Consider the following 15,571-nt stretch of genomic DNA (forward strand, 5'->3'; position numbering starts at 1 on the left):
CATGGATCCTCTTGAGCGAGCCCCAGTCCTGGCAGCCCAGGACTGCTGGCGAGAACGGGACGGGCCCTGGGGATGGGCCGGCAGCAGCCAGAGCCCAGAAGGGGCGCAGGGGATGGGCATTCCCAGCCAGCCCGCCTCCCTCCTGCCTCTCTCCGTTGCAGGTCAACATGGTGGTCTTGGGCAAGCACCTGGGCATCCCCAAGCCCTACGGGCCCATCATCAATGGCCGCTGCTGCCTGGAGGAGAAGGTGCGGTCCCTGCTGGAGCCGCTGGGCCTCCGCTGCGCCTTCATCGACGACTACCTGTCCTACCACAAGCTGTCCGGGGAGATCCACTGCGGCACCAACGTGCGCCGGAAGCCCTTTCCCTTCAAGTGGTGGAACATGGTGCCCTGAGCCGGCGCCCGCCTGCCGTCCTCTCTGTCCTCTGGCCCGGGGGACCCCGCCCTCCTGGCCTCCGTCCTCTTGGGGGGCCTTGGCGCTTTGCAAACCTGCTGGTCACTGTGGGCACTGGGACACAGGGACGGCCGCCGCCCGTCCTCGCCTCCGGAGTGGCCTGCCCAGCCTGAGAAGGAGTCACCTCATTCTCCCGCTCCTCTTTCACACCCGCAGCCCCAGAGGGTCTGGAGAAGCCCGGCAGCCCTGGAACGCCCCCGAGAGGGCCTGGGCGGGCGGACCCCGCTTTGAATCACTCCCCCATCCTGTCACCTCCCTGGGGCACACGGGTAATAACTGCCTGCCCCCCAACCCCAGGGCCTGCGCTCCAGGGTGGGGGCCGGGTTCCAGGCTGCCTCTGGCTCCCTTGAGACTGAGGGGAGACCAGAGCCCTCCTCTTCCTCCACCCCCTTTCTCCTCCCAAATGGGACCCAAAGCTATGGACCCCACTCCCCTCCCAGTGCACTTCAGCTGCATGCAGCCAAACAAGGACAGGAAAACCCAGTGTCCCAGGGCCTATTTTAAAAAGAAAAAAAAAGAAAACAAGACAACAAAATCCCCTTTAATACCTGACTCTGTCCTCAGCAGGGTGCTTGTTACCTGCTGGGGAAGCCTTTAATTACCGGAGCTGGTGCTGCCGGCTCTAAAGTGCTAGAGGCCACATCAGGCCTGGGGACACTCAGGAGGATGAGGCAGGAGGGGACGGCCAGATGGCAGAGGAGGCCCAGTGCCCACGGAGGGCAGATCTCGGGGCCTAGAGGCTTCTGCGTCCCGGGTTCCTGGGCTCTGGGTTGAGGACTGTGGGTTTGAAGCCAGCCGGCTGTTCCAGATGTAGCAGGGGACGGGGCCCAGATGTGAGAAGAGGGTGGGGGGCATTAAGTTATCTCTGCAGGTGGGGTTTAATTTCCTTTAATAGCCTTTAATTATCCCCCTTCCTCTGCAGGCAGTGGGAGGGAAGGCTCGCTGTCTCTCTCACACCCTGGGACCCAGCAGCGTAGCTTGGGTTTCACTTCTGAGTAAACCCGTGGCAGGCCCGTGTCCCCTCCCACAGTAGGGAAGACAGAGCTGCCTCGGGAGGCTAACAGCCCTGGGTGAGGTATGTGCGCAGGCCGGTGGGCTGGGCAGGAGGGAGCCAGCGTGCCCTCCTTCCTCCCTACCTGTGGGCCCTTCCCGGGGCTCCTCTGCCTGTCTGGGTTTCTGGTGGCTCTTGGCTCAGACTGAGCCAGCTACTGTCACTCTTAGCCTTAGAACACTGAGCAAACAGAGGCTTATGGTTAAGGGGGGGAGGGGAGGACCTGGATCCTCCCCTTCCAGAAGGTTCTGCAGAACCCCATTTGCAAGCTCCTGCGTTAGCTGAGCCCCCACGCAGCCTAGGCTGAGCCAAGAGGGAGGAGCAGGAGGCTCTTCAGGGCCGAGGGTGTGAGGCGGGGGTTGGGTCTCCCCAGGGAAGGAGCTGTAGGCGGGAGGGGGTGGGTGTGGGGGAGAGATGGGGGTTTGGGGGGGGGACAAGCCTTCTGAGCCACACTGAGCGTAGGAAGCTCTGGAGTCATTGGGGCAGCCTTGGTGTCCACTCTGAGAATGTCCTGGGTGACCAGTCACCCCCTTTCTGATCAATAAAAGACGTCAGCAAGCATTTCAAGCACTGCCTCATTGGCCTCTGTTGTTGGGCTGCGGCCGGTGGGGGTGAGCGGGGGCTGCTTCCAGTCCAGCCTGGCCGCCAGCTCCTTGGCCTCACTCTGCTGGCACTGGCAGCCCCTACTCGCAGGGACAGCCTCCCAGCGCCAAGGCCACGCCGGGCAGGCAGGCTGACTCAGCAGGACGGCGGCACATGCCCATTGCCCTGGGGCCGACGGGTCCTGCTGAGATGGGCACCACGGGAGGGACGGGTCCTGCCTCTTCCTCTCTTCTCCCTTCCCCGGGGCCACCTCCATCTCTAAGGACGCCAAAGAGAGGTCAGGGGAGGCAGCTGGGCCCTGTTGGCAGAGGCAGTGCCCACGACCACAGGCCACCCCAGTTCCCTTCCATTTGTGCCTTTAAAGTGTCTCTAAGTTACCTGGCCTCAGTGGTCTGATTCCAAGGCCTAAACATATCCCCTTTTCATCTTACACACTTACTGCTGCCTCAGATTACACCCTTTGGCACTCATTCACTCATTTTTTTCATTTTAGCTTTTGTTGTGGACTGAGAGGGAAAAAGTTGCTGCCCATACGTCATTGACACTTTAGTCTGAATGAGACACAGACCTGTTTCTAAAAGCTGGTATTAACGGGGGAGAAGTGAAGTCATGGGTCTCCTTCCAAGAGAGACAAAGGGCTCTGAGCAGGAGGCTGGTAGTGCCCAGGGGGAGCCTCGGCTTTCTTTCTGTTCCCCAGCTGTGCTCACAAGCAGGTTAGGGAGACCATGGGTCTTCCTCCTGAGTTTGAACTCTAACCCATAGCTCAGCGAGTCACCAAGCCATTGTACAGCTGAGAAAAGTGAAGCTGTCACTTGACCCAGCAGCCCAGCGGCTCTCCTTGAAGAGAACGTGCTTCCTAGAAACTGGGACCCAGGAGCGACAGTCTCAGGGTCCTGCTGAGATCCTTGAGCTGGGGATGCTGGGGAGCGGGTCCTGGTCCCCACCCCGCCCGGAGTGTTAGCACTGCCAGGGAGGAGGGAGGAGGGAGGAGGGAGGAGGGAGGAGGCCTTTATTCAGCACATTCTGGGCCCTTGCCCGTGGAGTGCATCCGCTGTTATCTCTCCCGGGGCCAGTGATTAGCTGCATTTTCTACAGGTGAGGAAACTCAGGCTCCCGGAGAGGAGACATTGCCCCTACCCTGCATCGTGGGTGCACGGTGGAGCCTGGCTCTGAACCCAAGACTCCTCCTCTCCCCAGAGCCCTTGTTCCTGCTGTTTCGGGTGCCCAAATGCCACCCCTGGCCTCAGTTTCCCCACCTGAGGGGTAAGCCTTCCTACTCTGACATTCTAAACTCCCCCTGGCTGGGGAGGGTTTTCACCCTCATCGTCGATCCTCTTTCAGAGGTTTTTGGCATCTAATAATAATAATACCCACAATAGTAATTCGACAATGCCAAGCCCCATCCTAGAGCTCTGCCAACCTTGGCCCATTTGCTCAGCAACCATTGCTCAGACGGGAAAGTGAGGCACAGAGCAATGAAGAGACTTGCCCAAGGTTGCCCGGCCAGGAAGTGGCTGAGGCAGGGCTAAAACCAAGTCTGCCTTTAAAATACATGCAAATAAATAAATAAATAAAATAAAAATAAGTCAGTGTTTCTCAAAAGGCATCAAAATCCTTTGAGGTGCTTGTAAAAAATCCAGATGCCGGAGGCACCCCCAACATGCTGCGTCAGCCTGGAGCGGGGCCTAGAAATTTGCATTTTCACCTGCTGCCCCAGCGGAGTTGGGAAGCTCCCAGCTAAACCATGGTGTCTCTGAAAATGCGGGGAAAAAGGGGTCAGGGCTAAGGACGGGTCCAAGATCAAGACTATACATCTCTGCACATCCTCCTCCCCCACCAGTCTGCGGTGCCCTGGACAGGTATCTGTGGGGACTTAGAGCAAGAAATTAACTCCCTGGCTGCTGCCGTGGGGGCAACAGGTGCATATGCAAATACTGGGTCCCTTCCAGCCAATCCTGAGCTCTCGGCTGGGGAGGAGGCTGGGCTTCCAGGACCGGAGCCAATGAGCTAGCACCCTGAGCGGGAGGGGCGGGGCCAGGGATGTTTAAACCACATCGTGAAGGGCCTCTGGGGCAGTGTTGGGGTTGGTGGTGGTAGCCCAGTCCAAGGCCACCATGTCGCTGCAGAGGATGGTGCGTGTGTCCCTGGAGCATCCCACCAGCGCCGTGTGTGTGGCTGGCGTGGAGACCCTCGTGGACATTTATGGGTAAGACCCAGAGGCGCGCTGGCCCTCTTCCCTGCAAGCTGGGCAGGGCTTCTACAGGCTCAGGCCTGGCTTGGCTGCCCACTCCCCAGCCTTGACCTTGGAAAAACAGCTAATCAGGGAAGCCTGGGTCCTTGCCTTGGTCAGCCGGGGTTTCTTGAAGACCCCAGCCAGGGGATTTAAAGTGTGGGAGGCTGAACAGGGTAGAAGAGGCTTGCACTGGCTGAGCTCTGGTCCACGGCTGGTGGCTGGGGGGAACTGGGCACTCTCTCTGTCCAAAGGATCCTGCAGGCTGGGCTGGGCGTCTGTCTGGAGCACATGAGAATAGGAAGAGGCATATACCTCCACCCCCATCTTACGCCTGTGAGCCTAAAAACAGAGTGTCAATCATTTTTTAAAAACCATATGTACTTACATAGCACTTACTATGTGCCAGGCACTGCTCTAAGAGCTTGAAAAAAACTCTTGAATTTAACCCTCAAACACTAACTCAAATTTAACCCTTGCAACAACCCTATGAGTCAGGTTCATTATCAGCACCATCCTACCGGACCAAAGGGAAAACCCAAGTCATGGAGGGGGCGAGCCATTCCCTTAAGTCACACAGTGGCAAAGCCAGGATTTAAACCCACAGTCTGATGCTTTTAGCTGCTCTGCCACTTGAGGGATTTCAGGTCTGGTTTCCTCTGGCCATTCAACGCCGTGCGTCATGCCTCTGCTGTGTGCCAGCTCATGCCCTTAGGGCCTATCTTCTCTCTCTCCCAGGAAGAAAAGGGGGTTTGGGCAGGTTTTGGGAGCTGGACTCCAGGAACCACCGGGGAGTTGGCTTCTTAGGCTTTTGAGGAGCTTCCAGGGTCCCAGGCATAAGGCGGAGCTGGGAACAGGTGATCGGGACGCTGAGATGATTGCTTGTCGCAGGGGCTGTCCTGGGCACTGTAAGACATTGAGCGGCACCTGGCCTCTATTTACCAGAGGCTGGTAGCACACCCCTCAGTTGCCACAACCAGAAACGTCTCCAGATGCTGCCCAGCGTGCCCTGGGGGCACAATCACCCACCCAGTGGGAACAAGTATCCTGGACTAAGACCTTTACAGCCAGGGTGAACGCAGTGGGAAGCGCGGTGGGGTTTGTCCCGGGGATTGGAGGAGAGGGGTGAGGAGCTGGTCACGGGAGTGAACCCAGTCTGGACAGGCCCAGCCTTGTAGCTGGTGGGTGGGCAGTGAGGAGTAGGGAGGGGAGCCGGCGGCTACTGAAGGAGGTGCAGCCACAGAGCTGTGCTGAGGGGTGACGCGAGAGGAGGGGTGCCATGTGACCTGGCGCCGCTGCCCGCTCCGGGGAGTGACTCACCTGCCGCAGCTGCCTGGTGCCCGTGGGGCAGATGTGTGTCCAGTTTGACCTGCCCCGGGAAGCCTGGCGCTGGCTCCTCCCCACAGAGCTTCCTTAAAGGACAGGGGACGGGTCAGGGTGACCAGGGGCAAAGGCCGCAGCGTCTTGGTGTCACCTGAGATGAGCCGTGTCGGGGATTTGCAGAGAACCCCATGGGTGGGACAGCCACGGGGTGGGACAGCCACAGGGTGGGGGTGGAAGCTCCAGAATCGTCAACTGTGCGATTCTGGGGCCCCCGTGGCAAAACCACCCCGTGCGGAGATACAGCGATCCTCAGTGCTCAGCCTGTGGGCCGGCAAGAGAAAGGGCAGTAGGTGTGGCGGCCGCGTCCTGCTCTGTGACTTCCCAGCGGTCTGACCTTGGGAAAGCCCTTTAATCTCTCTGAGCCTCTGTTTCCTCATCTGTAGAATGGGGATAATAATCCTATCAGCAACGACACTGAGCACCTGGCCCACGGCAGTCCCTGCCCTGAGCACGTTACTCATTCTCGCCACAGTTCTGTGAGGCGGGCACTATCACCATACTCGTTTTATAAATGAGGACACTGAGGCACAGAGAGGTTAAATAACTTGCCCAAGGTCACACAGCCAGTGAATGGCAGAGCCAGATGCAATCCAAACAGCTCAGCCTTGCTTCAAAGGGTCAGGAGGAGTGAATGGGAGGGTGCCTGCAAGGTATCTAACTGATGCTGGCTCCTGTGAGCAGTCATTACCGTCATCATTGTCGTCATTTTAAGGCTATGTCCTAGGCATGCGGACAGCCTCAAGCACCCCACACCTGCCATGCACAAGGTGGCTGGGGAACAGCCTCTGAACCACACTGGGAGAAAGGTGGGGATGAGAAGAGAAATGAGCGCAGGCCGAGCAATCAAGGCAGCCTTCTTGGAGGAGGGCACCAATCAGAGCATCGAAGGATGAGCACAGGCAAGACCATCAATAGATTCAATCCTGTCTTCCTGTCTCTCCAGGAGTTGGAGATGTTCTAGACCTGGGGGCTTTTCTTTCCTGAGCAATAATTCTCAGGACAGAGGAAAGGGAAGGAAGGCTAGTACCCTGGTGCCCTGAGCCACTCACTGGGCGCCGGGTGTCTCATTTGCTCCTCACTGTCACGGGAGGCAGACTTCAAAGTCCCCATTTTACAGATGCAAGAAGGGAGGCGGCTGGGAGGGATGGTGCCTGACAAGTCCCACGCCACAAGGCACAGCTGAGACGTGAACCGGATGCCACCAAGTCCCACCGCCCAGGTGGTTTCCATGTAGCTCCTTCTCAGCACGGAGCCGTGGGGTGGGAGGAAAGCTGGCTTGGTTCTTACTGGGCAAAATGGGAACTTCGGGATGACCTCTAGCGTGGGGCTCGCCTCCAGGGGTACGAGTGGCAGAGGGACTGACCCACTCCCGGACTGGGCCGGGCACCTTTGGGATTCATCACCTGATGGGCGTGGGGGGCAGAGTCCAGGTTGAAGGGAGGCATCTGTGGGGTCCTACTCGCCCCTTCGTTTTTCAGATGGGCAAACCGGACCCTTGCCCAGGGTCACGCAGCGAGTTAGGGACCAGGCTGAAACTGGAGACCAGGTCTTCCAGTTCAAACAAATGATGTGCAACTGTTGGTGAGGGGGAAACTGAGTCACGGAGGTGCCGAGACTCGCCCGGAGTGGGGGTCCTGGTGGGGCTGGGGTGCCCCTGCGCTGGAGGACTCGGCTCCGAGTGCTCCCCGATGCACAGCTGTGTGCGCCCCGAGTCCAGGGGTCGCTGGAAGGGGCAGGTGTGCAGAGGCTGCAGAGGGGCCCGGCGCTCACAGCAGCCCGGAAGGCGGCCGAGTCTTTTAGTCCCTTTCTGAGGACAGCCCAGACACCTCTGAGAGGGGCTGCCCTGACCTTGGGGTACACGCGTCCCCCACCTCGGAGGGACCCCAAGTGGCAGCACTTGCAGAAGAGGGAGGGCAGAACAGTGAGCTGTCACCCTCCCCTTCTCTCCAGCCCAGAGCTCCTCTACCCTGCCGCGTGCTGGAACCACCTGGGACCTTTAGAAAGAACAGGTGCCGCGGCCCCGCCCGGGACAGGCCGATTCGGCCCAGCTGCTCTGGGGCCTCCGCGTCGGAGGGTTTTCGAGACCCGCCGGGCGTGAATGTGCACCAGGGTTGAGAACCTGCCCTCCCTGCCAGGGCGGGCGACTCTCATCTCTGCTTGCTGGCTGCCTGACGGAGCCGGGAATCCTGAGTTTTGGTCCTGGCTCTGTCACCACTGGCTGTGTCATCTTGAGCACCTTCCTATTCCTCCTTGGGCCTCAGTTTCCCCATAAAGGCCCTGAAGAGGTTGGGCTAGAATAGCGGGGTTCAAGCTCCTCTCACGGAGGCCCCTGAGGCCCCTCCACGATTTGACAGAGCAGCTTCCCTTCCGACGACCGGGATTTTGTCCGGAGCAAGAGCTCGGGCCTGCCCGCGCGGAGAGCTGGGGCTGCCGTGTCTCCGGCTGTCAGGGCTGCCGAGGCTTTGGGGACAGCCCTGTGCGGACCAGTTTCCAGGGTGGGCATGGAGGGAAGGGCAGGACTCAGGGGGGGCAGCGTTTCTGTCGAGGAGGCCGGCAGAGTTGGGCGGCCCGGCAGCCTCGTGGACTGGGGGGACCGCCACCCAGAGCTCAGCTGTCTGGGCCTCGGTTTCCTCTGCCCCCGGGCGGGCCAGCTCGGTGGGAACCTTGTTAATCCTCTCGCCAACTTTTTTGTTTTCAGCCCTGGGGATCTTTCCCATCAGTTTCTCAGCCCCTGGGATATCCGGTACGGTTTTCTCAGACGCCCAGGCCCTGAGCCCATGAAGGGGGAGGATGGATTTGTTTGCAGGGGAGTGGGGACAGCGCTGGCTGTGAGTCCTGGCTCCGTCACTCACCAGCTGTGTGACTTTGGTCAAGTCGCCTGCCATCTCTGAGCCTCAGTTTTCACAACTGTAAGGTGGGGGTAGTAGCATGCACATCACAGGGCTGTGGGAGCTACCTTCATCTCCACTGTCGCCATCTTCCTCCTCACCATTAACGGAGGTGACACAGGAGCTCAAAGGAAGACCCGAGTCACCCCTACACTCCCTGGGGCCAGGGACCAGCATTCCTGGGACAGCCCGCTCCTAGCCGTGGCTCCCAGATGTCAGTGAGCGTCCGAATGGTTTCAAATGCGGGTTCCAGCGCCCTGCCCACAGCGCTTCTGGTTCTCAGAATCTGCATTTTCAATAAGGTGGGTCTGAGGTTGGACACTTTTAGGGTGACCACTGTGCCGGTTTGCCGGGACCTTCCGAATTTTAGCACAGCGAGTTCTGCATCTCAGGAACGGGCTCGGTCCCAGCACAGGAGAGCCGTCGGCCCCCGGCGGGCTCCACCCACCGCTCACCCTGCTCTGCCGCGCCAGCTGGGCCCTCAGCCGCCCGGGGGACCTCGGACAGTCCTGTGTGTGGATGGCGTCAGCGGGGAAGAGCTCAAGCCCTGACCGCGCTCCCCCAGGGCTGGGCCGGGAACCCTGTCCAGCGCCGCCCAGAGCCAGCGTGTGGGGACTCTGCCACGCTGGCAGCTCGAGTGGCCTGGCCAGAGGAAGAACTCTGTCCAGGCAGGGCTCTGGCTGCTTCTACCCTCCGGGAAATGGGGAACCGGGTCCTCCCCTATTGGACAAGGGGTCTCCTCCCAGCAGCCAGCCCTGCGATCCCCTCACTCACAGCTTGCATGACCCGCATGAGGGCTGGGCTGGGGTCTGGAGCCCTACCTTCTACTTGCTTCCCTTCTAGGCCTCAGTTTCCCCAGCAGTGAAAAGAGGGCATGACTGTCGCTCATCCTCAGTGCTTTGCCCACACTGGCTCCTTTCATCTTCCCTTCATTCTCCACCAGACAGGTGTCGACCCTGAGGGTCATTCCCTCAAGCTCACACACCCAGGCTGCCTGGCCCCAGGGTCCACCGTGTCGCCCCTCCCGATCAAGAACCATCGCTGGCTCCCCATTACCTAGGGAGGAAATGAAAACAAGCTTGTTACAGCCTGAGTCTAAACCTGACCTCCAAAGGCCCATGGCGAAACACTTTCCCCTCTCGTGGTCTCCCCCTTGTGCCTCCCCCAGCCCCCCAGCCCTGCCTCCACCTGCCCCCATACGCCCACTCCTACACCCTAATTTACTGTAATAACCCCTTCCCCGGCCTGGGCCGGTGGTGTTCCAACCTCTCCTGCCTATTATCGCACTCGGGCCTCGTGACTGCCCGTGGGGTTGGCCGAGTAGGTGTCATTATCCTACTTTATAGCTGAGATTACCGGGCCCAGACAGAGTGACTTAGTCAAGGTCACCTGGCCGATGTGTGACCCAGCCTGGTGCAGAACCTAATTCTTGACTCTGGTCTCGGCACCACCCAAGCCCTCGGCTTCTGCGGCCTCTCCCTTCCCCGACCTCGGACGTAGCTTGTTCCCGCTCTGGGAGAAGGCCCTGCCTGGGCCACTGTCCCGGGGCCCCTCCACCCCATCAGGGACCCCCAGCACTCACGCAGGGCCTGGCGCAGGGAGGGCCGGGGCTGGGTTTGGGAACTGCAGGGGGTGGGGAGGGGTCCCACCGGAAGGACCGTCTCGGGCGCTCAGCCCCAGCTCAGGGACACCTGGGGCCAAGGGGCAGCCTGGGGTTTGGGGAGCTCCGTCAAAAGGTCACAAGCTTCCTGGGGAGCGGAGGTCAGGTGTCCCGGGGAGTGGGGCTGAGGCAGGAGCTAAGCGTCTCCCTGCGAGTGAGAGGTGCCTTTCCCGCCCGGCTCTGTCTCCCCGTGTCTCTGTCTTTCTGACTCCCTGTCTCTGACTCTGTATCTCTTTAGGTCTCTCCAAGTCTCTTTGTCCCCGTCTCTGTGTCTCCACGCCTCTCTGTCCAGCTCCTCCATGTCCCCTGCCGGGGCCCAGCCCACACGCCCAGGGCAGAACAGGCCAGGGTCACCTCCAGTCCTGGAGATCACAGGTTGCCAGACAAATAGAAGATGCCCAGTTAAATTTGAATTCCAGATAAACAGTTAATACTTTTCTGGTACAAGTATATCCCAAATATTGCATGGGATATACTTATACTGAAGCGATTATTGTTTTTTTTTATCTGAAATTCACATCCAACTAGGTGTCTATTTTTTTTGTTTGTTTTTTTGAGACAGAGTCTCACTCTGTTGCCCGGGCTAGAGTGAGTGCCGTGGCGTCAGCCTAGCTCACAGCAACCTCAAACTCCTGGGCTCAAGTAATCCTCCTGCCTCAGCCTCCCAAGTAGCTGGGACTACAGGCATGTGCCACCATGCCCAGCTGATTTTTTCTATATATTTTTAGTTGTCTGGCTAATTTCTTTCTATTTTTTTAGTAGAGACGGGGTCTCGCTCTTGCTCAGGCTGGGCTCAAAATCCTGAGCTCAAACGATCCTCCCGCCTCGGCCTCCCAGAGTGCTGGGATTACAGGCATGAGCCACCGCACCTGACTGATATCTGTTTTTTTATTTGCTGAAACTGGTAGCCCTGCCTGGGAGGAGGAACAGGTGTGTCAGCCCCTCCCACCTGGGGAGGACACCTGGCAGAGGCCTCGAACTGGAGTGGGCCCCCACCGCCGGGGGAGCAGAGCCTGATTAATTTCCCTTCTTATAAAATAACCGCTTTGAGAACTATGAGAATCCTGCTGGCGGGGGTGAAGAGGGTGTCTGGGAGAGTCTGCTTTCCTCTGAGTGGAGACGGGAATGGGAAGGGCCAGGGACGGAGTGGCCACCTGTGCAGGCTTGGGGGAGCCATTTGCCCATCCTGAGCCTGTTTCCCCATGTGTAAGCGGGAGTTATAGTCTCCTGAGGCTGTGGCAAGGATCAGAGGGGCTCACGTGCGGAGAGGCTTAGCCAGGCCTGCTGTGCCAAGGGCTGAGGGGACGGGGGCTTCGGGCCCTGTGATTATTGTCATTACTCCTCCCGGGGAGCCGATAGGCAAGAGCGTGGGCTCAGGAACCAGGTGGCTTGGCTTTGGATCCCAGCCCTGTCACTTACTGACCTCATGGACTTGGGCAGGTTACTTAGCCTCGGTTTCTCCGTCTGTAAAATGGGCAACAGTAATAGATATTACCTACCTCCTAGAGTTATTGAGAGGATTGCATGACGTAATGCATGGAAAGAAACACAAATAGAGTGGGCGCCTATCGAGAGCTCAGCAAGTGTCCGCTACTGTTGTCCCCAGGGCCATGTGTGTGCTGCTTCCTCCAGGGAGCCTTCCGGGCCCTCCAATTCAGAGTGGCCTCTCCCTACGTGGTTCCCACTGCTGAGCTGTGACTCCACGGCCCAGAGCCCCATCTGGCTGCCCGGGCAATGCTGGTCCTCAGCTCCTTGGCGGGATCAAAGGCTCCGGGGTGGTGGGAGAGCAGAGGATGCCCCTGCCTCGGCCTGGCAGCACCTGGGTGCACAGCGGGCAGCCCACAGTCAGAGGATGATCAGGACTCCCAGACCAGCAGGAATGGGGGAAATGCAGTCTCAGGGCCAGATGACATCATGAATGTTTTAAAACTACAATTGACGCCTGGTCGTTTGACCGAATCTGGGCAAGTGTTCCAGGTGACACTGCAGCGCTGTGGACAGAGTCAGAGATACCTGGCTCTGCCATTTGATGCTGTGTGACCTCAGGCTTGTTATAGACCTCTCTGAGCCTGTTTTTTCACCTGTCACATGGGTACGACACTCATCTTGCAGACTTTAATAGTGAAAGGAGCTGGTGTCAGGGGCCTAGCACACCAGGCACTCGACCAAACTGAATGCCCTTCCCAGGGAAGACTGCAGGGTCATCTTATCCCTGCGAAGGAGGCACAGGGTGGGACTTGGGGTGAGAGCCGCTCTTCTTAAAGCTGCACTCTCAGGACCCAAAGGGGTCCATGCGCTTGCTGCCGATCGGCGTTCACTGGGCTTTGCGTGCCCAGTTCTGCACTGGGGGCTGATAGAGCCCACCACTGGGCTCTGACTGCCGAGGAGCTTGCAGCTCTGTTGGGAGCTAAAGAAACGCACAGGGGAAATGGCAACGAACGCGGAGTTTGGAACGTGAGCACGTGTGTGTTCCTGCGTGGTCCAGGCTTGCCTCCCAGGGCTTGCTGTGAGGGACCGAGGCCTGGGGTGGTCGGGAGGGCTTCCTGGAGGAAGCGGGGCTGGAGCCCAAGCTCAGATACCTGAACAAGGGCTGCGCCCTCAGCACTTCCCGCCGCCCCCTGTCCCTCCCAGGTCAGTGCCTGAGGGCACAGAGATGTTCGAGGTCTACGGGACCCCCGGTGTGGACATCTACATCTCCCCCAGCGTGGAGCGGGGCCGGGAGCGCGCAGACACCAGGCGGTGGCACTTCGATGCGAGTTTGGAGATCATCGTGGTCATGAACTCCCCCAGCAACGACCTCAACGACAGCCACGTGAGCCGGTCCCCTGGTCTGGGGGGTGGATGGGGGAGGCAGCGCTCAGGGGCAAGCGCCTGGCCCTGGAGCCAGACTGCTGGGCTTTGAATGCCAGCTCTGTGTGTCCTCAGCTGTCATCGCGCCCTCTGAGCCTCTGTTTGCCCGTCTGTAAAATGGGGACAATCATAACACCGTTATGATGTGGGGCAGAACACCAGCCAGCACTTGTCTCTTCTCTGCATCCACAGACCCCTTGTGAAGGGAGAGATTGTCCCAGTTCTGCTGTGTTGGGCCTCAGTTCCCCCATCTGTAGGCCGAGGGTTGACTAGGGGATCTCTGCCTCTCTGAACGAAGAGAAAGCAGGGACGGGGAGGGACACCACTGCCTGGGGAGACCCCTTCCTAGGTGACGTTTCTGCAACGCGCTGTTTTCCCCTAACCCACTCTCTTCCGGACTCCGTTCGCAGGGTAGGGGACATTTGCAGTGGGAGAAACGGGTGGCCTTCGAGCTTGGCACGAGCTGATGGGGACCGTCACTCGGCACGCGGGAGTGGTGGGGCCCCAGTCCACGTCAGGAGCGATGTTCCCGAAACTGGCCCTTTAAGGAGCACTGTCGGTGTGCCAGGTGCTGGGCGGCCTTGACCTCGCCCGGCCCTCACAGCCGCCCGAGAGGCAGGGGACTGCTCCCCGCTTCACAGGTGGGGCAGGCAAGGTTCAGGTCCCGGGGCCACACTGCCGTGGGCAAGAGCGCTAGAACCCAGTGCGACCTGCCTGACACCTGGGGAACCTGGGGACAGGTCCCCTCCACTACCCCCACCTCTCTTCCCACCCACGCATCTGAACCGAGCCTCCCCGCTGAGCTCCCTGAGGCTCATGGGGCAGGACTCAGTGAACCCATTTTACAGACAAGGAAACTGAGACCAAGAAGGGACGTGGCTTACCTGAAGTCACATGATCTAGTGAGTGGCAGAGTTGGTAAGGGTCAGTACTGGGTCACTGCTTGGGTGTCCCAGGGGCTGGACAAGAGGGCTGGACAGCCTGTGAGGGGCCCCTCTAGGGTGCCTGCCGAACTGGGGGCTGAGTAGGTGCCTCCCACCCTGAATTCCTTGGCCCCGTGGCCGCCAGGGTGGAGGAAGGTCAGTGTCCCCCCCACCCCCACCCCCACCCCCGCCCTGGCTTTGGCCAGGAGCCAGGTAATCGCGTGTCTGAGCCGAGCCTCAGCCTGGCGCTTGACACATGGGGGGCAGTAACTGCAGGATTTAGGGGCTCCCAGGACTGAGGGGGTGAGTGGCCTCTGCAAGATCCTGACCCTCTGGCTGAGATGGGGACATCAGAGCCCGAGAGTTGAGGGACCTACATCAGGAGTGTCGTCCTCGCCCTCTTCCTCCTCGCCCCGTAACAGTTACTGGCGCTCGAGCCACGGCGAGCATGTCACGCGCATCGCCCCTTTCATCTGCACGGCCTATAATCACTGCTCTGGGGCAGGAGCTGTTATTATCCCACTTTATAGCCGGGGAAATTGAGGCCCAGAGAAGATCAGTAAGCTCTCAGGATGTTCACGAGCCGTGGGGCCCGAATCTGGGCCCAGAGCTCTGTGCTTAGCCTGGCACGCCGCCGCCTGCCGCTGAGGACGGTGGCTGGTACTTCCCGGGCGCTGCCCATGGGCTCAGTCTTCACACATACTGTTTCATGATCCTCTGAGGAAGAGACCTGTATGGCCCCGTTTTGCAGATGAGAAAAGCGAGGCAGTTCAAAAAGGTGAGGGGCCTTGGCCGAAGTCACAGAGCCCGGGGGTGCCGAGCTCGAGCCCCGGCCTGTCTGAATCCCACAGATGAGAACGTTGGCTTGGACAGTGTCCCTACACTCTGCCCAGCCCAGACCCCTCATTTTACAGATGGCAAAACTGAGACCTAAAGGGGAGTGGGGGCTTGCAAAACCACTAAGCCGGCCATTGGCAGGGCCGGACTCAGGCCTCCATAGACTCCTCACAAATAGTTCCCATTTTACAGACTTGCCAACCGAGGCATGGAAAAACAAGATGGCGCAGGGAAGGCTAAAGGAAGAGCTGGATTGGGAAACACAGACGTTCCTGAGGCCCCTCCTCTCCTCATCAGATCCCCCAAGAACTGCTTTTGGGGTGGGGGCTCTTGGCTTCTGCCAGCCTAACCGCGGCCCTGTCTGTCCGCAGGTTCAGATTTCCTACCACTCCAGGCGCGAGGCCTTGCCGCTGGCCTACGCGGTGCTCTACCTCACCTGTGTCGGTAAGTTGGGGGCCAAGGGACCTCAGCCAAGGACAGGGGCATGGCCGTTGGAATGACACTGAGCAAGGGTCTTTTTATAAAAATCAACTGCAGCAGTTTTATCTTAAAATTAAAGAAGTACACACTTAAAACATTGAAACAGTACAGAAAAGAATATGTTGAAAAGTGAACCTCCTCCCTTCCAACCCAAGACTTCCACTTCCCCAAACCCAGCATCCTTCTAGAGAAATGCTGTGTACCTGTGCTA

At 59.2% G+C, this 15,571-nt stretch overlaps 2 protein-coding genes across 2 annotated transcripts in view; both read left to right on the top strand.

The window, feature by feature from the left end:
- The window catches only part of PADI1 (peptidyl arginine deiminase 1), a 36,607-nt gene extending 34,716 nt beyond the window's left edge, over positions 1–1,891 (top strand). Inside the window, exon 16 of the mRNA XM_075994477.1 lies at positions 162–1,891. Within this exon, the coding sequence (XP_075850592.1) occupies positions 162–395 (234 nt within the window). The 3' untranslated portion in view covers positions 396–1,891. The remainder of the gene's footprint in view (positions 1–161) is intronic.
- A 2,292-nt stretch (positions 1,892–4,183) lies between these two features.
- Positions 4,184–15,571, top strand: part of PADI3 (peptidyl arginine deiminase 3) — a 30,864-nt gene continuing 19,476 nt past the window's right edge. Inside the window, exons 1-3 of the mRNA XM_075994479.1 lie at positions 4,184–4,315; positions 12,902–13,082; positions 15,252–15,324. Of these exons, the coding sequence (XP_075850594.1) occupies positions 4,224–4,315; positions 12,902–13,082; positions 15,252–15,324 (346 nt within the window). The 5' untranslated portion in view covers positions 4,184–4,223. The remainder of the gene's footprint in view (positions 4,316–12,901; positions 13,083–15,251; positions 15,325–15,571) is intronic.

This window comes from Microcebus murinus, chromosome 2, assembly GCF_040939455.1.
Source record: "Microcebus murinus isolate Inina chromosome 2, M.murinus_Inina_mat1.0, whole genome shotgun sequence".
Classification (NCBI taxonomy): Eukaryota; Metazoa; Chordata; class Mammalia; order Primates; family Cheirogaleidae; genus Microcebus; species Microcebus murinus.